The 19,462-nt window shown below is 38.3% G+C and overlaps 1 protein-coding gene across 9 annotated transcripts in view; it reads right to left on the bottom strand.

Annotated features, from left to right (window-relative positions):
• tenm4 (teneurin transmembrane protein 4) overlaps nt 1–19,462 on the bottom strand; it is a 147,149-nt gene that overhangs the window by 104,323 nt on the left and 23,364 nt on the right. For all 9 annotated transcript variants that reach the window (XM_063494318.1, XM_063494319.1, XM_063494322.1 and 6 more), the window contains exons 2-3: nt 9,591–9,876; nt 8,635–8,907 (exon numbers count right to left, since the gene is read on the bottom strand). In XM_063494318.1, the coding sequence (XP_063350388.1) occupies nt 8,635–8,907; nt 9,591–9,813 (496 nt within the window). In that variant the 5' untranslated portion in view covers nt 9,814–9,876. The remainder of the gene's footprint in view (nt 1–8,634; nt 8,908–9,590; nt 9,877–19,462) is intronic.

The following is a 19,462-nucleotide window of genomic DNA, read 5'->3' as shown; positions in this document are numbered from 1 at the left end:
TCAGGTTGCCATCCATACCTAAGCTAAATGGGAAAATGCGTCTGGACTACATTTCCCACGGAACAAAATGGTAAAGGCGTTACACTTCCAACCTACTGTAAACAACAGACAGAGCTTAGCTAGTAAGAAACCAGTTTAAATCCTCTAAAAGTGCATCTATGCCAAAATTTGGTAATTCACACACTGCAAGACAGACAGATAGTCTGCAGCTCTGGTACGACCTACTGCAGAAGCTGGCAATTCATACAGCTGCGATAAGACTGGTGTTTCCAGTGTGACAGCAATACTTTTGGGAAACCTCTGAAGGCAGAAGAAAAAAAAAACTGTAAAGCTTATATCCCAAACTATTTTCTTCAAAATTCACAGGCTGTGAAATTTATACTGTGCCAAGCTATTTTCACTGAGAGAGAAATAATCCAGGAAGAGCATCAGCTGTCCAGCGCAATGAGTCTTTATGTGTGTGAAAATAATCTTATATTTAAGCATGCTAATCTTATTTTGAATCACTCTGTATTGACAAATAATTATGCTCACAAAGGACCATCTGAACTCACATCATTCCAGGCTAAGACTTTTAAAAGAAACACAAATTTAATAGACACGTTTCATCTGCATCCACTGAAACTCTTTCGGCTCTTTTCTTGTGTACTTTTATACATATACGATGAAATATGCATGAGAGTTCAATAAAAAAAAAAACATGATTTGATTTTGCATCTTAAATATAAGAAAGTGTTTTCTACCTTCGGATGATGAAGTGACAGACAAATATTTACATATTCAATTTCCATAGCTGGTGTTTACTGATAAATGTTAGATCAAGTAGGACTAAAAGTTCCATAGCTGAATTTGTGTCAGAGACCATACATATCAGAAGTGACTGCTAATGAGAAAATTCTCAGCATGAACATTTAATTATTTTTTTTTATCTGAGACTGGGGCAACAGCACATTATGATCTCTGCTTCCTCAACCTCAATAACAACCCCTAATTGCTTTCGCAACGATAACCGATCATTCAGAGCTGTCTGAACATTTTACTGCAAGGCTTCTAGAAAAGAAAAAATTAAAAAGCATCAGATACAAGAGGTTTGTAGATGTTTTGTTTTAATGGTATGTTACATATTTATATGATAGCATTGAGTAAGAAACTGTATTTAATATAGGATCCTTGAATCTGGATAGTAACTATTGCTCATGCACGGAAAAAGATTCAGAATATTGAATCAGTGCATTGCAGCTTATATTCCATTTTAAGAATGACTGTTCTCTGAAAATAACACAAGCATATAAAATAGGACTCTACATTAAATGGATATTGCTAAAAGAGGGACAGAAATTGTAACACTAGGTTTGGATAATCCTCCAAAGAGGAGGGCTCATCCTCCTCCATGTCGTGCTTTGAGGCCCCTGAGTCTCAGTGGTGGGCCCTGATGTGATGTTGGTTTAGACTGTCAGAGGCACTGGCAGGGAGTGGATAAGCAACCCCACAGATAACAGCTCAAAACTGTCCACAAGGGCCTATAAAACCCACCAAATTAGCCTGCAAATGAGCCAGCGAATATCTCTACTAATCCATGATCTGAGGAGAAACTCTGCCAAAAAAGTAAACAAATAAATAAGTTCATAAGAAATACTGGGGGTGGTGGCTGCTGTGAGCTAGGAAACCACTAGTGATTTCTTTGAAGCATCATTTCGCCTGATATTCTGCCGCTGCGATGCCCGTGACCATTTCAGAACAAGCTTCCATGTTGTGCTCGATGTGGTTGCAGTCAAATTACAGATCCCAGCATTACAGCAAACACTCTCCCCTACAGCAAAGGATCACAGCCTCTATCACAGACGCCAAAAGTCAATGATGCCTCAAAATACCATTGTTTGACAACGATTCTGTTGTGTCTGCAGGAAAACCGATACACCTAATAAACTACAATAGGACAGTGTAATTGTTCCTAAGGGTATTTGAAAAATAATATTCTATAAATATGTCACTGGTTTCATTGCTGAGCAAAAAAGATATCTGTTAGAGAGAAACAATCACAGTCTGTATCAATAGTTTATCATAGCCTTACTTTTTCTATCTTAATTCTTTTTAATTAGCCAATAAGAACCCACTCTTAAAGTGTTTTCTTACACATATCAGAACATAAGCTTTCCCATAGAACAATTATTTTCATCCCACAACAACAGCTAAATAGCATGAATAAAAACAAACAAGATGTAAACAAGATCACTGTCTATATTTTTAAAAAAAGAAATAAATAAAATATAATATATACAATCAGATAGACTGTTTTTTCTGCCTCCAAAATGTGTCTTTGACTTGCACATATGCGTGTGGGTAAATATGATACTTTCTCCCACATTCATAATACAAACCTATCAAACAAACAAAAAAATACTCCCGTAATGTTGTAAGCAAGCGCTATGAGTCCAGCCGTGTAATACAGAAAAACCGTGTCCAAATGAAAGGCTGATGTCACTTCACCCCACAGGCTCCAATTTTTTTCAGTTCAAAGTTAAAACACATCTTAAATGTGGAGTGTGCATCAAAGACATTTTCTCATATGATTCAGGGGGGGGGGTGGCCATTGGCAGCTATCTCTATGCAGAGCGTACATTTGTAATGTGCTTCCTTATTTTCTGTAACGTTTCAAATTATTTCATTTAGATTTTTTCAGCTTCTCACTTCACCAAATCCTGGATTTTACTTTACGTAGGTCAAATTAAAAAAACAAACAAACAAAAAAAAAAAAAACAGCACTGCATTTATCAAAAGAAAGTGGACTATTGTTAGGGCTGCGTCTCTGTAACACATACATTTTACAATCACCCTCAAGTGTAGGTGCTTCTTTATGCAATGGAATTGTGGCTTGGGCACAAGAATAATGACAATGAATAGAAGCGAACAAAAGGTCTTTCAATGCGTGGATACAGGGGACAGGTTGATCTACTCCCCACTCAAGTTCAAAACTGTGAGAGATTTGCTTTTCAAAGCTCCTCAGCCTTTTGGGGCTGTGACGTTTCTACGAGGAACACCTGTCCCTCACACTCAGTCATGCTATGTTCAAAGATTCAGTTACTGAGTATAGCCCTGGAGCTCTTAACCTCAATCTTTCAACAGTTCAAGGTTTCTTCAGTCTTGAACCCTTCAACATGCATCTAAAACCAGGTAGCAAGGGAACAAAATCATTGTCACCAAGGAGTTGGAGAATACTGTGTGAGTTTTGTTTCACGTTTTTTTATAACACTTACTAACACTAACTATGACTGCATGTATGGATCATCAGTGGATGTCAGTAACAACATCTAAAGCAGATCAAAAAGAACATCTCAGTAGAAAAACATCATAAGAATGCAGGAGCAGAGTGAATCTACATAACAGACTGACCACATTTTATCTGCCAACTCACCATCAATAAATGCTGCACTTACCCAAGCTAAACGCATGATCAGCTCAGCAGATTATGTGCTTTGAAGGTATAAATGCTGATCACTGACTCATGTTATAATCAGAATAAAAAAAGAAAAGACTTAAAAAACACGACCACCGCTCATATTCAGGCCTTATTTTTGCATGCTACCTCAAATCACTAGTCTGTGGAGCAGCCTCTAAAGTGTGTTGTTGTGATAAAGATCATATGAAAGGGAAGGAAAACTGAAAAAAAAATGCTTTAGTATTTTGGATAATTATAAGATCAGAATATTCCTCTTCTTTAAAAAATGAACTTTGAATGCTCATTAAGTCCATTCTGTTTTAATGAAATTTCCTGTACACTACACTCAAAAACAAATGAAATCTCGCTGTTGTTGGTTTAAAAGAATCCTCTTTAATTGGATACTGCACAAATAAGGTTGTTTTTTTTGTTTTTGTTTTTTATAATTGAGTCAGTTGTGTTATTTCAGCAAAATACTGTGTTCTGGCAAGTCAACTTAATGGCTTTTTATTGAGTCAATTCAACAATTGAGAGTAAAGTCCATTCTGTTCATAGTTCACGTGATGTCACAGTGATTTCACGCTGCCGTATTTGATCGGAGCCCATACACTGTGTAAGGTCACAGCTCTGTTAAATGGGTATTTACATGTACTGTGATTAAATATACAGAATGGAAGAAGTCATATTTTCTAGGTTAAGAACAGGTCATACATGATTAAATTCAACTACCTGTGAAAAGAGAATATCGGACCATGTATACCATATAGAAAGGGAAAAAAGCATGGAGCATGTGTTACTAAAAAGTAATGGATATAGGAGAGATAGAGAAATCCTAAAAGTAAAATATATAAACAGGGGTGTGTGGGAGCTAAGTTTAGGTATTCTGTTGCAAGGGGTTGTTAGTGGTGGCACAGCAGCACTTCTGGGTTATTTTAAAGGAGAGAAAAATTGTAAACAGAACCTAAAAATGAAATGTGTAGTATTTGGGTGTGTATATTAGTGCTGCTTTCTAGGATGGGAACTCCCCATACTGCAGATAGCATTTTGGAGGGTGGTACTATTACTAGTACTTGGCAGTAATACACCTTATTGTTGGCTCAAAGAAGAAGTATGGACTAGTGTCTTATTTCAGTGAGATGCTCTAGCTCAAAAATCTGAGGTGCATATTTTTTGCCCTTAAAAATGTTGTTGGTTTTGGTTATGAAACAGGGGACTGTGGTTCGATATAAGACCAGTAATTATTGTAGGACTGAACAGGGTGGTGATGGGATACTGAGGCAGAGCAGTGTAGAGTGTGTGACTGAATCTGTAGAGAACCGGGTGGGTTGCTCTCTGTGCAGAGCAGCGGGGGAACCGTAACTAAACTGAGAACAGTGTGGAGTACAGATCCAAGGAAATAAAGAGTTTTGTGCTCCATGCAACTGTCTTACTTAATTTTAGTTTGCTCTTTTCATCCATCCATCCATCCATCCATCCATCCATCCATCCATCCATCCATCCATCCATCTCCTCAAATGTAACTGTTTTCAATTGGTTCAATGCCAGACTAATCCATAAAAATAAACTAATTTACTTAAGTTGCTATAATATACTCAAATCATTCATATACAATTTATTGGAATAAATTATAAATATAAAATAAATATTGACACAACTTTTTTTTTTACCAAAAATAAATTTATATAATGAAAACCTCTCTTAAGCTCAACAGAAGTGGCATCTGGCATCAGGACTGCTCATTTGTGTTGAAATCATCTATTTTAAAAGGAAATCCGAAAACTTTATTCGAATTATTATTAGTACTACTAGCATATAATTTTGATTTCACTCAGACACCACCTCAAGGCAAGTTTCATTTAATAAAAGATTTTTTTTTAAATCAGAGTGAATCCAGTGATTTCAGGAGTGTGTGGAGACAACACAAACCCCTACTAGTTGCTTGTGTGCTGCAGGCTATGGAGAGACTTTCACAAGAAGATTTCACCAAAGTATCATGAGGCTTTGCCCTGAAGCAATGCCTACAGTTACCAGGATTTCAGTAATGACCATTAATAATAAAATAAAATCAAATAAAATGAAATAATTAAAATGAAAAAATATTGCATATTCTTTATACCGGCATTAAATGTCTGCAAAAAACTAAGTGAAATGATGTAACAAAGCGTATCATGAAATTGAACTTTACAGTAACATGAAGGCTCGGCTGCATAGTATATCTCCTCAATCGATGCAGACAAGATCTCTCGGGAGGACGGAGAAAGGGAAAGCAAAATCAGTACACAACATAACTAACCACTCACTGGAACTAATTACATTTTGTCCTTTGAAAAATATCAGCATCAGTCACTCAAACATTTTCTATCAACAAGAACGGTATAGACTTTAGCCACATTATTTTTCTCCACAGGTTATGGAACACATGAATAACAATCCCTCGACAGGCTTTTGCGGCCATCTCCACTGCCGGTTCTCATGGTTACAGAAATGTAATAGCCCAGCCATGACAGTGGGGGAAAGTTGGATTAGAGAGCACATCTGGATAAGCCGTTATTGGGTAAAAACCAAGAACAGCAAGCCTCTCCCAAACCCAGCAGTCTGCCTGGCCCTTCTTGCAGTTTAAACTCTGTAAGATGTGCAATGACTCAGCAGTCGCTGGCTGCTGGAAGCATCCTCAAGGGACTCCCTAGGGACCGGAGGCAGCATGGATAGGATAAACACACATACCGGTACACACTGCATTTAAATGCTATCCAATCCACAGTCGAGCACATGCATGTGCACACAGATGCACGCATATAAATGAGGTTAACAATGAGCACTGGAAATACTTATTTCTCCATTAAGTATCAAATGATAACAATTAAAATTTGCATGTCTGCGACACTACATTTATTTATTGAAACTAATCATGTAATATGTTAAAACGGCAATCAAGATAAAGGCTAATATTACTGTGACATCTCAAATGGAATGAATCAGTGAAGCACGCTATGATAAGAAAAGGTTTTTCTTCAGTGTAAAACTGACAACTGAATCACAGCATCGAGAAAATTGTTCCAAAATTGCTGTCGCTTATTTGCGTGCATTAAAACTAGGGTCAAGTAAGTCACATGTGAAGAAGGGGGGACTGCCCAGTGGCTTGAATACATTAAAGCAGAGTAAATGGTTTGTTGATTTAAAGAGATTAAAGCACACACAAGCAGACCTGCTCGATGGATTTTAATTAACTTGCCATATATAAATTGTATGTTATCAGGCATTACTGAATTAAATGCTGAATACAAGTGCTCTTTCTGCTTGGGTGAGTGGAATAAAAAGCTACTTAGAATCCCGATTGGGTCTCACAGACGCATGATGCTGCAGCTTCGGGTGCTCTGAATACATTCCAGCGTACCAACCCCTGAACAGTCAACCAAGAAGAGTCTCTTTAATTATATACAATACTGGCAAAATCAAGTCCTTTGGCATCTCAGATGATCAAGCAGAGGGATGCCATGTTCTCTCCCTGAGTCATTCGGGCAAATGGATTCCACTTCCAAGAGTCATTTCTGTCAGTTATAATAAGAAGCTAATACATAATGTGACACACTCTGAAATGCAAAACTATTCACAAGGTTCTCTACAAGGCTGTGCAGGGGCAATTAGAATTTTGCCGCTAGGCCCTTGATGAGTTCCTCTTTCTGGGAAGTATCCTGGGAACAGTGTCATAAATCTACCTGTTAATATGCATGATTTAGGTTTGTTTCTAACTATGTATCGTGCTAAACAGACCTTAAACTTTACCATGTAGTACCTCTGTATCACAAAAAGCAAATTAAATAACCGAGTACCTCCAAACTATGAGAGCTTTTTCTTTCAGTTTACACACTGTCCAAAAAAAAATAGCAGGATGCAACAGAGTTTACTGACAAACACTCACAGCGGGACTGAGCATCCAAATTTAATCTTCCAAACAGAATTCTGTAATATCACAACTTTACGGCTCTCGCTAATCTACAATTTAACAAGTAGCTTCAGCAAAACTGTTATTCCCTTCTGGCGTTTTCTTTGTCACAGGTAAAGTCAGCCTCTGGAATTGTAATACCCCTAAAAACACTTGAAATACTGTAGCATGCACAGATATATGTCTCCCTCCATTCACCTTTGACTCGGCTGACACACAATAGCCCTACTGATATCATAACTGTAATTTCATTCAGCATTACATGTTTAAATGGTAACCAATTCCTGAGAAAGACAGGAGCTGATTATACAGGGTCACCTACAAGTTGATGTATCAGAATGCCAATGTATTCTATGTTCGCTGTAAAGAGCGAACACAGAATACAATACAGTGTGAAATGTATGTAATGAATAACATGATCCTTTGGCCAGTAATGCGCTGCTAATGTTTGTTAACCCTTGTTCCCGATCGCCAGCCATGACAAGTTGGGCCCACCCCCAGAGGTTGACACAATTTTGTTCCTTAGATTAATTAAATATGAGATCCCGGCTGTTTGAATCTGTATCTTTGAGCCTGTTACTGAACACCACCCCACAGCCCCCCTACCACCCCAGCCATGATGATGACTGCTCTTTTTCCTCATGTCTTCCAGCATACAACGTAGAACACGTGGACATTTAACAAGGCTAAACATTTAATTTTCATTTAAAGAGGTTTACATGTGAGTTTCTGCGCAAACACACAAAGACTTCATGCGCTCTGGGACAAAACAGAAACACCAAGGCAGATCATTGTCCAACAAAGACCAATACAATACAATACATTCAGCAGAAACGAAGCAAGAATAAAGCGATCCCTAAACAAAAAGCAGAGGTAACGGCAGGTAATAATTCTGATTGTGCTGAAAACTAATAAGCGCATCTCCTTTTAGAAGTCACATCCTAATTATGCTGGTCTTTGGGCCAATTTCTGATATAATCAAGCAAAAATCTGAAAGGCTTAATGAAACTGTCATCTTTAATTGCAGCTCATCTTGTCTTTGTAAGAGGTCCAGTTGAGCAATGCCAAAAACTATTCAACCTAACATAATAATCATTTAGTCTAAGACTGTGACTTTATTTCACGCTGTTGTTCTTTTCCTGTTAAACAACATGTTACGTTGTTTACACCAGCGTCAAAATAAACGGAAAAAATTCAGACTCTGCTTTTTGATAAAGAATGGCTGAGAAAAAGTAAAAAGAGAAAAGCTCCTTACCATTTTCTGTGTTCTCATGTTCTGTGTCAGTCAGAGTTAGATTGGAGTTGGCCCTGCTGGAGAGGCACGAGCTGCGGCCTGACTTGGTGTTGCTGCGGCCCCATAATCTGACTGCATGCTCTGGTGACATAATGCCGTCTGTCTCCGTGTCCGCATCTGAGCCCACGCTGACTGAATATTCGCGGTGTGCCATCCCCAGGTCAGTCCTGTATGTGGCGACATGCGATGGGAGGGCATCTCCAAAGCCGAGATCTCGAAGGGAAAAGTCTGCCCCTACAGCAAGCCAACAGATAGACATAATTAGCTGCATCACTTAACATAATTAACTGTATTCAGTGCAGGAAAATGACAGCAATTTAATGGCCTGGGCGGAGAAAACACTATAGAGCAAAGGTTTCACTAGCAGTGGTCATGGAGTTGCAAGTACATGAAGGATTGGGACATTTAACATTTAAAAAAACAAAACATCTTTATATGCTTTCACTATATTCACTTCAGGGTACCTTATCAGAACTATGTCTTGTTAGGACTTGACAGAAGGAAATTTTCAGATCTCACACACTGGGGCAAATTGTAACTCAATTCCCTGTTTTACTGTATTTAAATGTTGCCCTTTTTTTGCTTTTGCTCTGCTAAAGCAGAACTACAACATCAAGTGGCAAGCAAATTTAAATCTACCATAATATTTCATTTAAACTTACATGATTAATTATGCATTTGAGCAAGCAGGTGAAAGTGTGCATGTCCTCCATGAAGTTTTTAACACTGCCATGGTAAGTTCAATCCATAGCCACCTTACTTAATAGTTGGATAATGCTGAGTGACCTCTACTGCGACTGAATGTAAATTAATAAGAGATTCATCATTAAAAAATGATGATGCATATCACTAATAAACCGCTACTAGCTATACCAAGTGATATTAATGACATTTTCTTGTCTACTATTTTGTCTAACCTTGTCGGTTGAATTCATCCACTTCGTGATGAACCATTTCCTTGACACGGGTCCCGTAAGCCATCCTCGAGTCATGGTCGAAGGCTTTTAGTGTTTCACTGGAGCTGTAGGACTTTGCGTTGGGTTTGCCGTCCTCGCTGTCTGCTGAGGAGCTAGTGTAACGGCGCTCTGTGTCCTGCCGAGCAGTAAGTGAGCGGTAGGGTCTACGTTCCTTCACTTCCATGGCTGCCTCCACACTGCTTCCAAAATCAAATGTGGGTTACAAGGCCAGTTTAGTTTGAGAGTTCTGTAGAAGAAAAAGAAAAAGAAAATATTTTAGCCTTTATCATTGCCCAAAATAAAGTTAAGGCATTCAAAGGTGTATAAAAGAAACATGCTCATATTATTTCAGGAAGCACAATGGTAGTATGTTAAAAAAAAAGCCATTACTGACTATTTTCAAATAAAAATCACCTGGTATTATCCGTACACCCACATACACACACTTAACCAAGCTGCTGCAGAAACATATCAAATTGCAAATGCATGCCCCCGAACAGCGCATGCATGGCTCAGCACACACAATGAGAGCCCGGAGAACCACTAGGATTAGATTTCATAAAATATTGCACAACAAATCTTGCACCTATAAAGTTTACGGTGCAAGTCTCCCACAAATATTCTTTTTTATGTGCCATATAGAAATGCTGGGACTCCAGCATCTGTAAAAGTGGCAGGTGTCCTTCCATGAATTGTGTTGTTTATAAGTTACAAATCATCACCAGTTGGAAACGGAGGTTTCAAACAAATCTAAGACTACTCTGAACCCACAGAGATGATTAAAATCTGCAACATAAAACTACTACTGCCAAACAGAACACAGAGTATAAGATCTGTACAGAGAAGAACTTTAGGCATTCAGCTATGTGGTGCATTTTATTTTCTTGGCGTCAAGGACAAACTGTTGAAGTGAAAACAGAAGAAAATAAAGATAAAACTGCAAGACGTTGCTGTCTCAGAGAAGCACGACGTAAATCAATGGGTATTAGTACAGTGGGCAGCAATTTTTGTCATGCAAACATGACATTCAAAGTAACCACGTGGATATAAAAACATTTGATCACATCTACAAATGTCACTATGAATGGAAACCTTACAAAAATGCTTGATCACAGTTCACTCTAAAGCTCAGAGTAACCTGTATCTCTGCTTCATCCAAATCCATTGCCATGATAATTATATTTCACGAGCTGAACACCTTACCATTCATGCCACAGGGTTCTGTTTCAATTCTGCCTGCCTCAACACTTGACAATGAATTACTATAACCAAACGCAGGATGCAACTCACTGGACGCTAGAAGACAGCTCTCTGAACGAAAGATAAAAAACACACCAGGCAAATCTGGGAGTTTTAACTGACAATATGGCTACGCTGTTCAGACAAGGATTTTTTCACAAGATAAGCTCTTTATGAATACTGTATGAGATTTGTGCCGGACAGAACAGTAAACAATAATCCGTAGTGAACTATATTTGCCCTTTCTCAAAAAAAAAGTTTATTTTTCAAAGATGCCATTGTTGGAGTTAGGGCTTTCTTTTTGTACGTATTGACAGCTGAAAAGATCCTGGTGATTAATGACTTGAGGCCTCAATAGCAGGACCTCTGCCACATGGGGAGGTGGAGGGTTGTGGGGGTGGGGGCGTAGGGCGAATGCTCCCACTCTTCTGCCACAAGAGCACTTCAGCTGCTCCCAACATTTCAAATGCAGCCTGTATGAGTTGCTAATTTTTACCTTTTACTCGAGATCCTTGATGCTATGCAAATGTGACGTACCAGACAACAAGCAGCTTTCTAAAGTTTCAAGAATGTTCTGTAAAGTGCATTGTTTTTGTTTCCTGAGAGCTGGGCTCAGTGCTTTGGCCATCTCTGTTCTGCACAGCCCTTCCTCCTCATTACTAATCGGCTAGTATGCAATGAGATGTAGTTTTGAGACCATGGGAAACCTCGTGAAGTTTTTTTCAAAGAGGCTAACAGACTATACACAGTGACAAATGACATGGGATGCAAATGTTCTCCAGTCTTGAAACCCTATCCACCTTAAATGCTGCTGTCAGAATTTTTACAAAAGGCACCTGTAAAATGAAACAGTGTTTAGCAACATCTGACATTATCATTGTGTTTCAGTGCCAGAGAGCAAAGCTGTTGTTGTTCTTCATCTGCCCAAGTCTAAATCCTGTGAGAGCGTGCCAAAACAAAGGAAACGCCACCGTTATTCTAATGTACTTGCGTGTGAAGATAATAAACAGAAGGTTTTATTTTCCAAGTTATATCATCACTCACTAAAAAAATAGAAGTAATATGTGATACAAGGCCTATTTTTAAAGTGTTATTATCATCTCATGGTAGGCTCAAGGGAATGAACAAAGTGCCTTGAAGCACCGAAGGAGAAGGTTAATGAGGGTATTTTTACAAAGACTCAGAAAAGTTATTTACAAAGAACAGTAAAAAAGACATAACTGCCATGAACTGAAATCTCTAAAATGAAGATAATAATCAAGCTTTTATTCTAAAGACAAAGTTCTAATAAAGCCTTAGATGCAGACCTCGAGCAGTGCCAAAAAGACGCTAACTGCATATCTATGGAATGATCCAAAATCAATTGAGGTCTCTCTGGATAGACAAAGAAATGATGGATGGTCTATTTTCCTCTTTAAAGCAATTGCAGACTCCACATTTTTCAATTACATTGTCTACAACTGACCAGGGTAGAGTCAGGTTTGTCTGTGGGTGTAAAGCAGATGTATAGCAGCTGTAAGCAGTGCAATAATGTGGTTCCACAGAAAAGGGCTTGCAGGGAGTATTCAATAATAAATGAATTGTCAGTTCAAGTCATCAGACACAGTGATGCATAAGGTCCTTGTTGAAATATCTGCTGGGAAGCAAGAACAGATTTAAAAATCATCTGACCCATTCAGTACTTCAAGGTGCATCAGAGATCACAATCAGCCAATACAACTTAGAATGAGCTACCATAGATAAAAGAAAGACCACTGGAGCTCTCCGAGAAAAAGTCACAATTAAGAAGTAACTCTTGCAAACCCGCATACGGTCGTATTCAAAGTTCCTTCTTCAGGAACTGGATTTCACTCCTTAGGAAGAAAGGTTAAAACCAGTATAACTTACTGGAGAGAGGTTAGAGCAAAATGTAGAGTGCTGCTGCTTTCAGACGGAACGTAACCAGCTACCAGCGACATGCAACCTGGAATATTAGCATGATAAAAAATACAGTTTTTAACAAACAGACTAGCCAGCTGTTCCAATCTCTTCCAGGGTTCTGGTTAATTTTAGTTCAGGCCATTTTTTACCTGGTTTATATAGTCTTATTAATTCAGTGTTAAAAAGCAATAAACCTTGCCTCTATAAATCTTCACAGTTCACCAGTACATCAGCGTCACCGCTCTTAAACGGTTACTCGGGTTAACTGAATTCTGCTTAGAAAATGAGTTACCGTTAAGTTTTGCCGAACAAACTGCAGTCAATTAATTCTGTATAATCAGCACATCTTAACTCTCCAAAACAAACTTATGCTAAAGACAACTCTTATGTGATTAAGTGGAAACTGCTGTAGCTGCAGGAGTTCCTTGTTCCAAAGGTAGTCTTTTGCCTTTCACAAAACCTGGCAAAGCAAAGCATAAAATAAACCACCTGTAGTTTATCTGTAGTGCAAAAGTAACTTAGTGAAGCTCATGTTAAAGCACTTGTTGAGGTTTTTGTCTGGAGGTTACTATGGCCATTGGTCCAGTGTCAGGAGTTAAATATGTGATCTAAATAGGTGGGAGGCAATTGGGGTACAATATAAATGCAAATGGGTCTGTACTATCCATCAAACAATTAGCAGCGTGCTGAGAATTGCTATTCAGCACCGGTGCATATAAATCTAGCCTTCTCTCGCTGCACAACCCTGTTTTCCATTATAATTAACTGCTTGCTGCTCTTTACATGTCATAGATTTTTCCATGCAGTATTCGAGACTAAATTGTAACATTCGTCACAGAGTAAAGACTTTGCAATTTTGGACCCTGAGACAAAAAATGGCAATGAGAAAATATTTACAATATATTTGGTTATGGCAACAAAATGTTTGTTTTTCTATTGTTACAGAAACCCTAGGACAGAATTGTGATAGTGTCAATAATTTAAGATGCGCATCTCCCAGTGTGACTGCTGCCATGACCTACATCTACCGCCCGACCAGCCAACCAGGACAAAACAACATGCTGATAAACACAACGTGGGCGCCATTGTGAATTACACAAAACAAACCTCAATTTAACATAATAATATGTTAAAATCTGCAAAACAAAATGTTTGTGAATCCAACAAAGAAGAAAATCTATTTGAGCCGTGGCAGCAGAAGCCATGTTGCCTTGCATGATGTGTCCTTCAGCTGTTATCACAACAGTGCCAAGAGCATGGAAGGAAAAAGCAGAGGCTTTGCATCCATGTGATGTAACCTACAATTCAGTTGGTATTATAACATTCCTTAAAATATCTCTGGTATTATTGTTATAGCACAGCCTAAATGCATTGAATTTAATATCATACTCCAGCACCTTAGAGCATTTTCACACAGTGTTTACCAAATTCCTTTGAGTATTTTCCGAGGCAATTACAGATTACTTGCTTGTGAAATCTCTTAATTGATTGATCATAAACACTGGCATTTAAAGTTTTCCTCATGAGTGATGCTATTTTAAGATAATAGCTGATAAGAAACAGCTGGTAATGTTCAGGTGCATGAAACAAAATATGTACTAAATCTAAATAATATTGCAACTGATCATTAAAATGTTAGAACTGTATTATCTGTAACACCTACTGTAAAGATACAATACTGTGCAAAAAGTCTATTTTTCTGTATACTTTGCTTCTAAGGCACAAAGCTTTCTGGTCATTTATTTTAGGTTATCTTGAGCAATAGTTCTTCAAGTCTTTTTTTCTTTCAACACTGGCTAGTTTTTCAGTCCAGTACTCACTATTTTCAGAGGGATGCTCTTTTTTTGTTAAACCTACAAATGACTTACACATTAACAGAAAATTGGTAAAAAAAAAAAATGTAAAAAAAGTGTACTGTACCTGATATCTTCAGACACTTTGTTACTAGCTGCCTGTTATAAAAATGCATTATTTGGAGTTAAATCTTTTAGATACTACAGTTTGACAAGCATAAAATAGCATTTTTGCACCAACAAAGGGATTCCCAAAGAGGTATGAGCCAAAAACCGGGCCTATATCAGCAGTCTGTGCTTAGAACATTTGAGGAAACTGGAAAGATGGAGGACAAAAGAACAAAAAGTGGAAAAACTCTATTTGTTTTTCCAGGAGGAAGCCATTTATGCTTTGGGGCTGCATTTTAGCCAGTGGTGTTGGAAAATTTTTACAGGCTGATGCAACACAGACGATGATGATGATGAACACAGAAAAGTACAGTCAATTATCGACCAATCACGCATGTAAATCTTCTGGCAATGGCTTACTTTTTTAGCATGATGATGATGATCCCAAACACACTGCCAATACAGCAAAAGCATACCTGTATAGAAAAACACACAATGGAACACTATCATATCAATTATGGTTTGGCCTCCCTAGAGCCCATACCTTATATTTATTGAAGCAGTATGGAATTTCCTTGACAGAGGATGGAACAAAAGGCTGCCAACATCCAAAGAAGAGCTTTGGAGAACACTTCAAGAAGCCTGGAGAATTATTCCTTAGAAATATTCTTTATCACTTGAAGGAATGATAAGAAAACTTGTCTAAGGCAGTTCTGGCTGTCTAAAAGAATAAAGGTGGTCATACCAAGTTTTGACTCTCAAGCTCATTAAAATAGTACAAATTCTGTTTCTGCCTATTTACTGTATCTTCATGTAAGTTTGCCCATGTTTTACCCAATCACTGCAACTATTTCCCCCTTTAAAGTTATCAGGCTAAAGATTTTTGCATAGCAATGTATACATAAGAGATCAGGTGAAAAACTTTTACTTATCAAGTCACATAGTCAAATAATCTGTGACAGAAAGCTCACAACACTGCAGACAAACATCTACACATACAAGCAGCTCATAGTGCAGCTGAGAGGAAATTTGGGCAGGTATCAGTAACACTGTCTACAAGGTCTATTGAGAGCAAGAAGTGCTCCATACAGGCTCCATTTATTTCTTTTCTGGAAAATTTTCACATGCTTAGACTCTATAGAAAAGCCTCCTCAGCCAACAGAAAGGTGTGTTTTCAATAGAGGAAAAAAGAGCTGGGTAGATGGGGTCGGGGGGCTGAATGGCCTGCCAAACAGATCTGAATTCAGTAGTGCTAATACAAGCTGCGGAGGAGAGGGGGCATAGTGGTGGTGGGGAGGTATCTCAACAGCCGCCTCCTTCCGGGATCAAAAGCGAGCCCCACCAGCGCATTAAACAGAATGCGTAAAAGCCTTTACATAAACAAAAGTAGTCTGGGACCAGTGCTGCAGCACGCTCCCTGCTACTAATCACTCTAAGCAATTCAAGGTTTAGCCCTGACAGAAGGAGCAGGCAATGGAATAATGCTTTTAAACCAGCCCGGTAAATAACAGGGAGAAGCAGTCTATTTATTCACTTTACACCACTGATATACACTGCTGGCCTTGGCAAAATACAGAATGCGAAGATTGATTCAGAGTTCTGTACATACACATGTTAGGAATTAATGGAAAGACAGGAAATAATATGTTTTGGTAAGGTTTGCTGTAGTCCCGAAGAAAAAGCGAGACAGCAAATAAATGTGGAGTTCACGCAGGTTTGAAAGAGAACCTCTCCACTAGGTTGAAGTGCTCCGGAGGTGACCTGTCTCTCATTAGTCTGCGGACCAATGCTCATTACCCTGCAAAGGCTAGACCTGAATGATTTATAGTTTGGCCTGAAGTGAAACCAAAGCTAATACCAGCAAAGCAATAATCAACTTACTGTAAACTTGGTTGATATTTATTGTTAAAAATATTTGAGAATTTGCAGCTTTAGCTCGAGGAAGGTCTATAGGGCTGAAATGCTACAAATAAATGATGCACTGAACACAAATATTGTGTAGTGCTAGTTCCTGCCTCAAGGAGTGATTCATCGGAATTACAAAAACACCCTTCTTCAATGCGTGGAGACTATGTGTGTTTCATAACGCGGTTCAGAGAGGAGAACACATTCGATATCTGCTGCTGACCGCCTTCAAATACTGCATATAGAAAAATTAAAAAGTAAAATCTGTTAAGTAATAATTGTATTTCTAAAAACTGTTTTTTTGGAACTACTCATATACCCTACCTAAAAACTATTTAACTGCAATATATTTAGATTAACTCCAGAAATCTCAGAGATGTACTGTATATTTTGCAGTACAAGCAGATTAAAATAAAACTAGACTGCCAGCTGCTACTCAAAAAAGGTTGTGAAGTTTTGTTATTATTATGATGGGGATGGGGGATTCTTGTGTTGACTTTTCCAAGATCAGCTTGCATGACTCAGTCTTTCCAACAGTGGCTGAGCCACAAAATCCCGTTGCAATACAATCAACAAACATCTTTCAGGTGACCTAAGCTTTCTGGCTATTGCAGGTCTCCTGTTATTTGCAACAGTGGCTGGCAACATTTGATGAAATTTCAAAATGTCTGAAATTAGCCATCTGAAATGTTTTAATTTATTTTTTAACTGAGAAAGTTAAATATGTAGCTATATTTCTATTAAGAGGAATTCATTTTTATAAAGTGGTTTGATAAATGCTGTCTTAATATCAGCAGGCCTGATTAACAGTTTTCTGTTGTTTTGCTTAAATGAACTTGGCAGGTTGCTAACACCAGTAAGTTTTCTGCTTTCCTTGATCTCAGAATACCTAAATATATGTCTTGGCATTTCAAAAGTGTATTTTACTCTTCTAGACATTTACCTCATCGTGATTTGTCTTGTTCCAAAAATATTTTTCTATACAGAGCTGTCTTTGAATTGGCCTCAGGAGTAATTCGACTGATGCTGCTACTTCACATATGGTGCAAAAAACGCTAATGTTTGGGGCTTATGTGCTAATGAAAAATAATAATAAAATAAAATGTATCCTGTTTCTTGGAAATCTAATATTTACAAAATGAGTCAGATTTTATCACACCTTTATGATCCTACAGTTACTGAATCCAAAAAGGGTGCACAAATAATGTTTCGCAACGTACCACACTCATGTTAGTGTAAAATACATTAGCTTTCCAGTGTATTTTATCTGCCTATTAAGTAACATTTTTTTTCTAAACACAGAAACCTGAGTGCAAATAGACATGTCGATTATTGCCCCATCTATGCACATACAACATACAACAAAGAGCAAAAAAATGTAATACAAAAACAAAATAAAAACTGCATCCAAATTTGTCTCAAGTGATCATTTCTATTTGGACTTCAAGTCTCCTGTAACTGTGCCAATACATATCTCCTTGTGCAAGGCTCAAAGAAAGCCTGTAGTACACAATATAGAGCACATTGTCAAATGTAACTTAAGTTTCTTCATAAAAGTAGCTCCAGCCTGTTGTCTATAATTGGAGCATTTAGGGCCATCCACTAGTAATCAGATCATCTAACCCATATTTTTCTTCAAAGTGCAATCCCAGCATCAAGCTGCACGTTGAAAATACCCTGCTCTGTTTTTTACTCTGTGACAGGTTGTTGGAGACGAGGTTAATAAACGGCCACCATGTTGCTCTTAAGGAGTGGAAGAACTCCCCGCAAGCAGAGTGTGAGGCAGTGCTCTTGTACTGCTGGATACCAATTACAGTCTTCTCACACTGGGGTCCAGAGAGTTCCTCATGATAACTCATGTAGGGACCGGACAAAGAACTGCACTGCAAACATCACAGACTTAGCAACGTCTTGCTGTCACCACTGTCACTACAGGAGTCTGTATATCTGAATATAACTTAGAGGACATTTTTTGGGGGGGGTTCTTTTTTTCCTTATGAAAAAAAAATCCCATCATAGGCAGTGTAGTGGCTCTGCAAAGCTGAATTTCAGTGTTAGCAGCCCAAAAACAAATAGTTTTAGTCCATTTATACAAGGATGTATATGCACTACATGCAGATGCATTCTCATCTTTGATCAAAGTACAATACTGAACCTTAGAAGGTGCTGTATATAATAAAAGCGTCAATCAATCACATAAACTGCAGTCATTAGGTTTCTTCACAACAGCAATAATAAAGATCTTAGCTGCACTTTGCAAAATGAATCAGCTCGAGAACATGAGACGCATGCCATAACCTGATGCACAACAAGAAGCATACACGACCGTGTTGAGACAACTAAATCTGCAGCTGTTCAATATCAACAGTAAAAAATCAGCACACGCAGCAAAGCTAGACGAAGGGTTCCTGCATGGCAATGATCTTACTCTTAAGTGCTTAACTGAGTCATCTCCACAAGCCCTGCTTTGACAACCACACACCTCCCACATCTCCCATCTCAGCAGCCTCTGGGTGGGGCTAATCACCCTGTAGCTTCATCATCGACCGGATGACAGCTCCGGCTATAAAGATGCAATGTTTTAAAAGGCGTGGCTGCTGCAGTGGCCTACTGTAAACAGAAAGCACCCATTTTCGAGAGCTGAAAACAGAGCATTGCAAAATTGCATAAAAAAAAGAAATCTCTAATAATATTGATCATGAAGAAAGAAATCCATTCTCCCATCCTCTCAGTGCAGACAAAAATTCTAAGAGGATTTTCTTGGGGCACTAAGAGTTTGCATATGTTGATTTGCCCTCAACTGATTATAACATGAAATGGCTGAAGGGTAGTTTGGCAGTGCTGTGTTGACCTGCACAATCCCCTTTC

Source organism: Pelmatolapia mariae, linkage group LG14 (genome assembly GCF_036321145.2).
Source record: "Pelmatolapia mariae isolate MD_Pm_ZW linkage group LG14, Pm_UMD_F_2, whole genome shotgun sequence".
Taxonomy (NCBI): domain Eukaryota; kingdom Metazoa; phylum Chordata; class Actinopteri; order Cichliformes; family Cichlidae; genus Pelmatolapia; species Pelmatolapia mariae.
The sequence above is the reverse complement of the archived record's forward strand: the minus strand, read 5'-3'. Positions and strand labels throughout refer to the sequence as shown.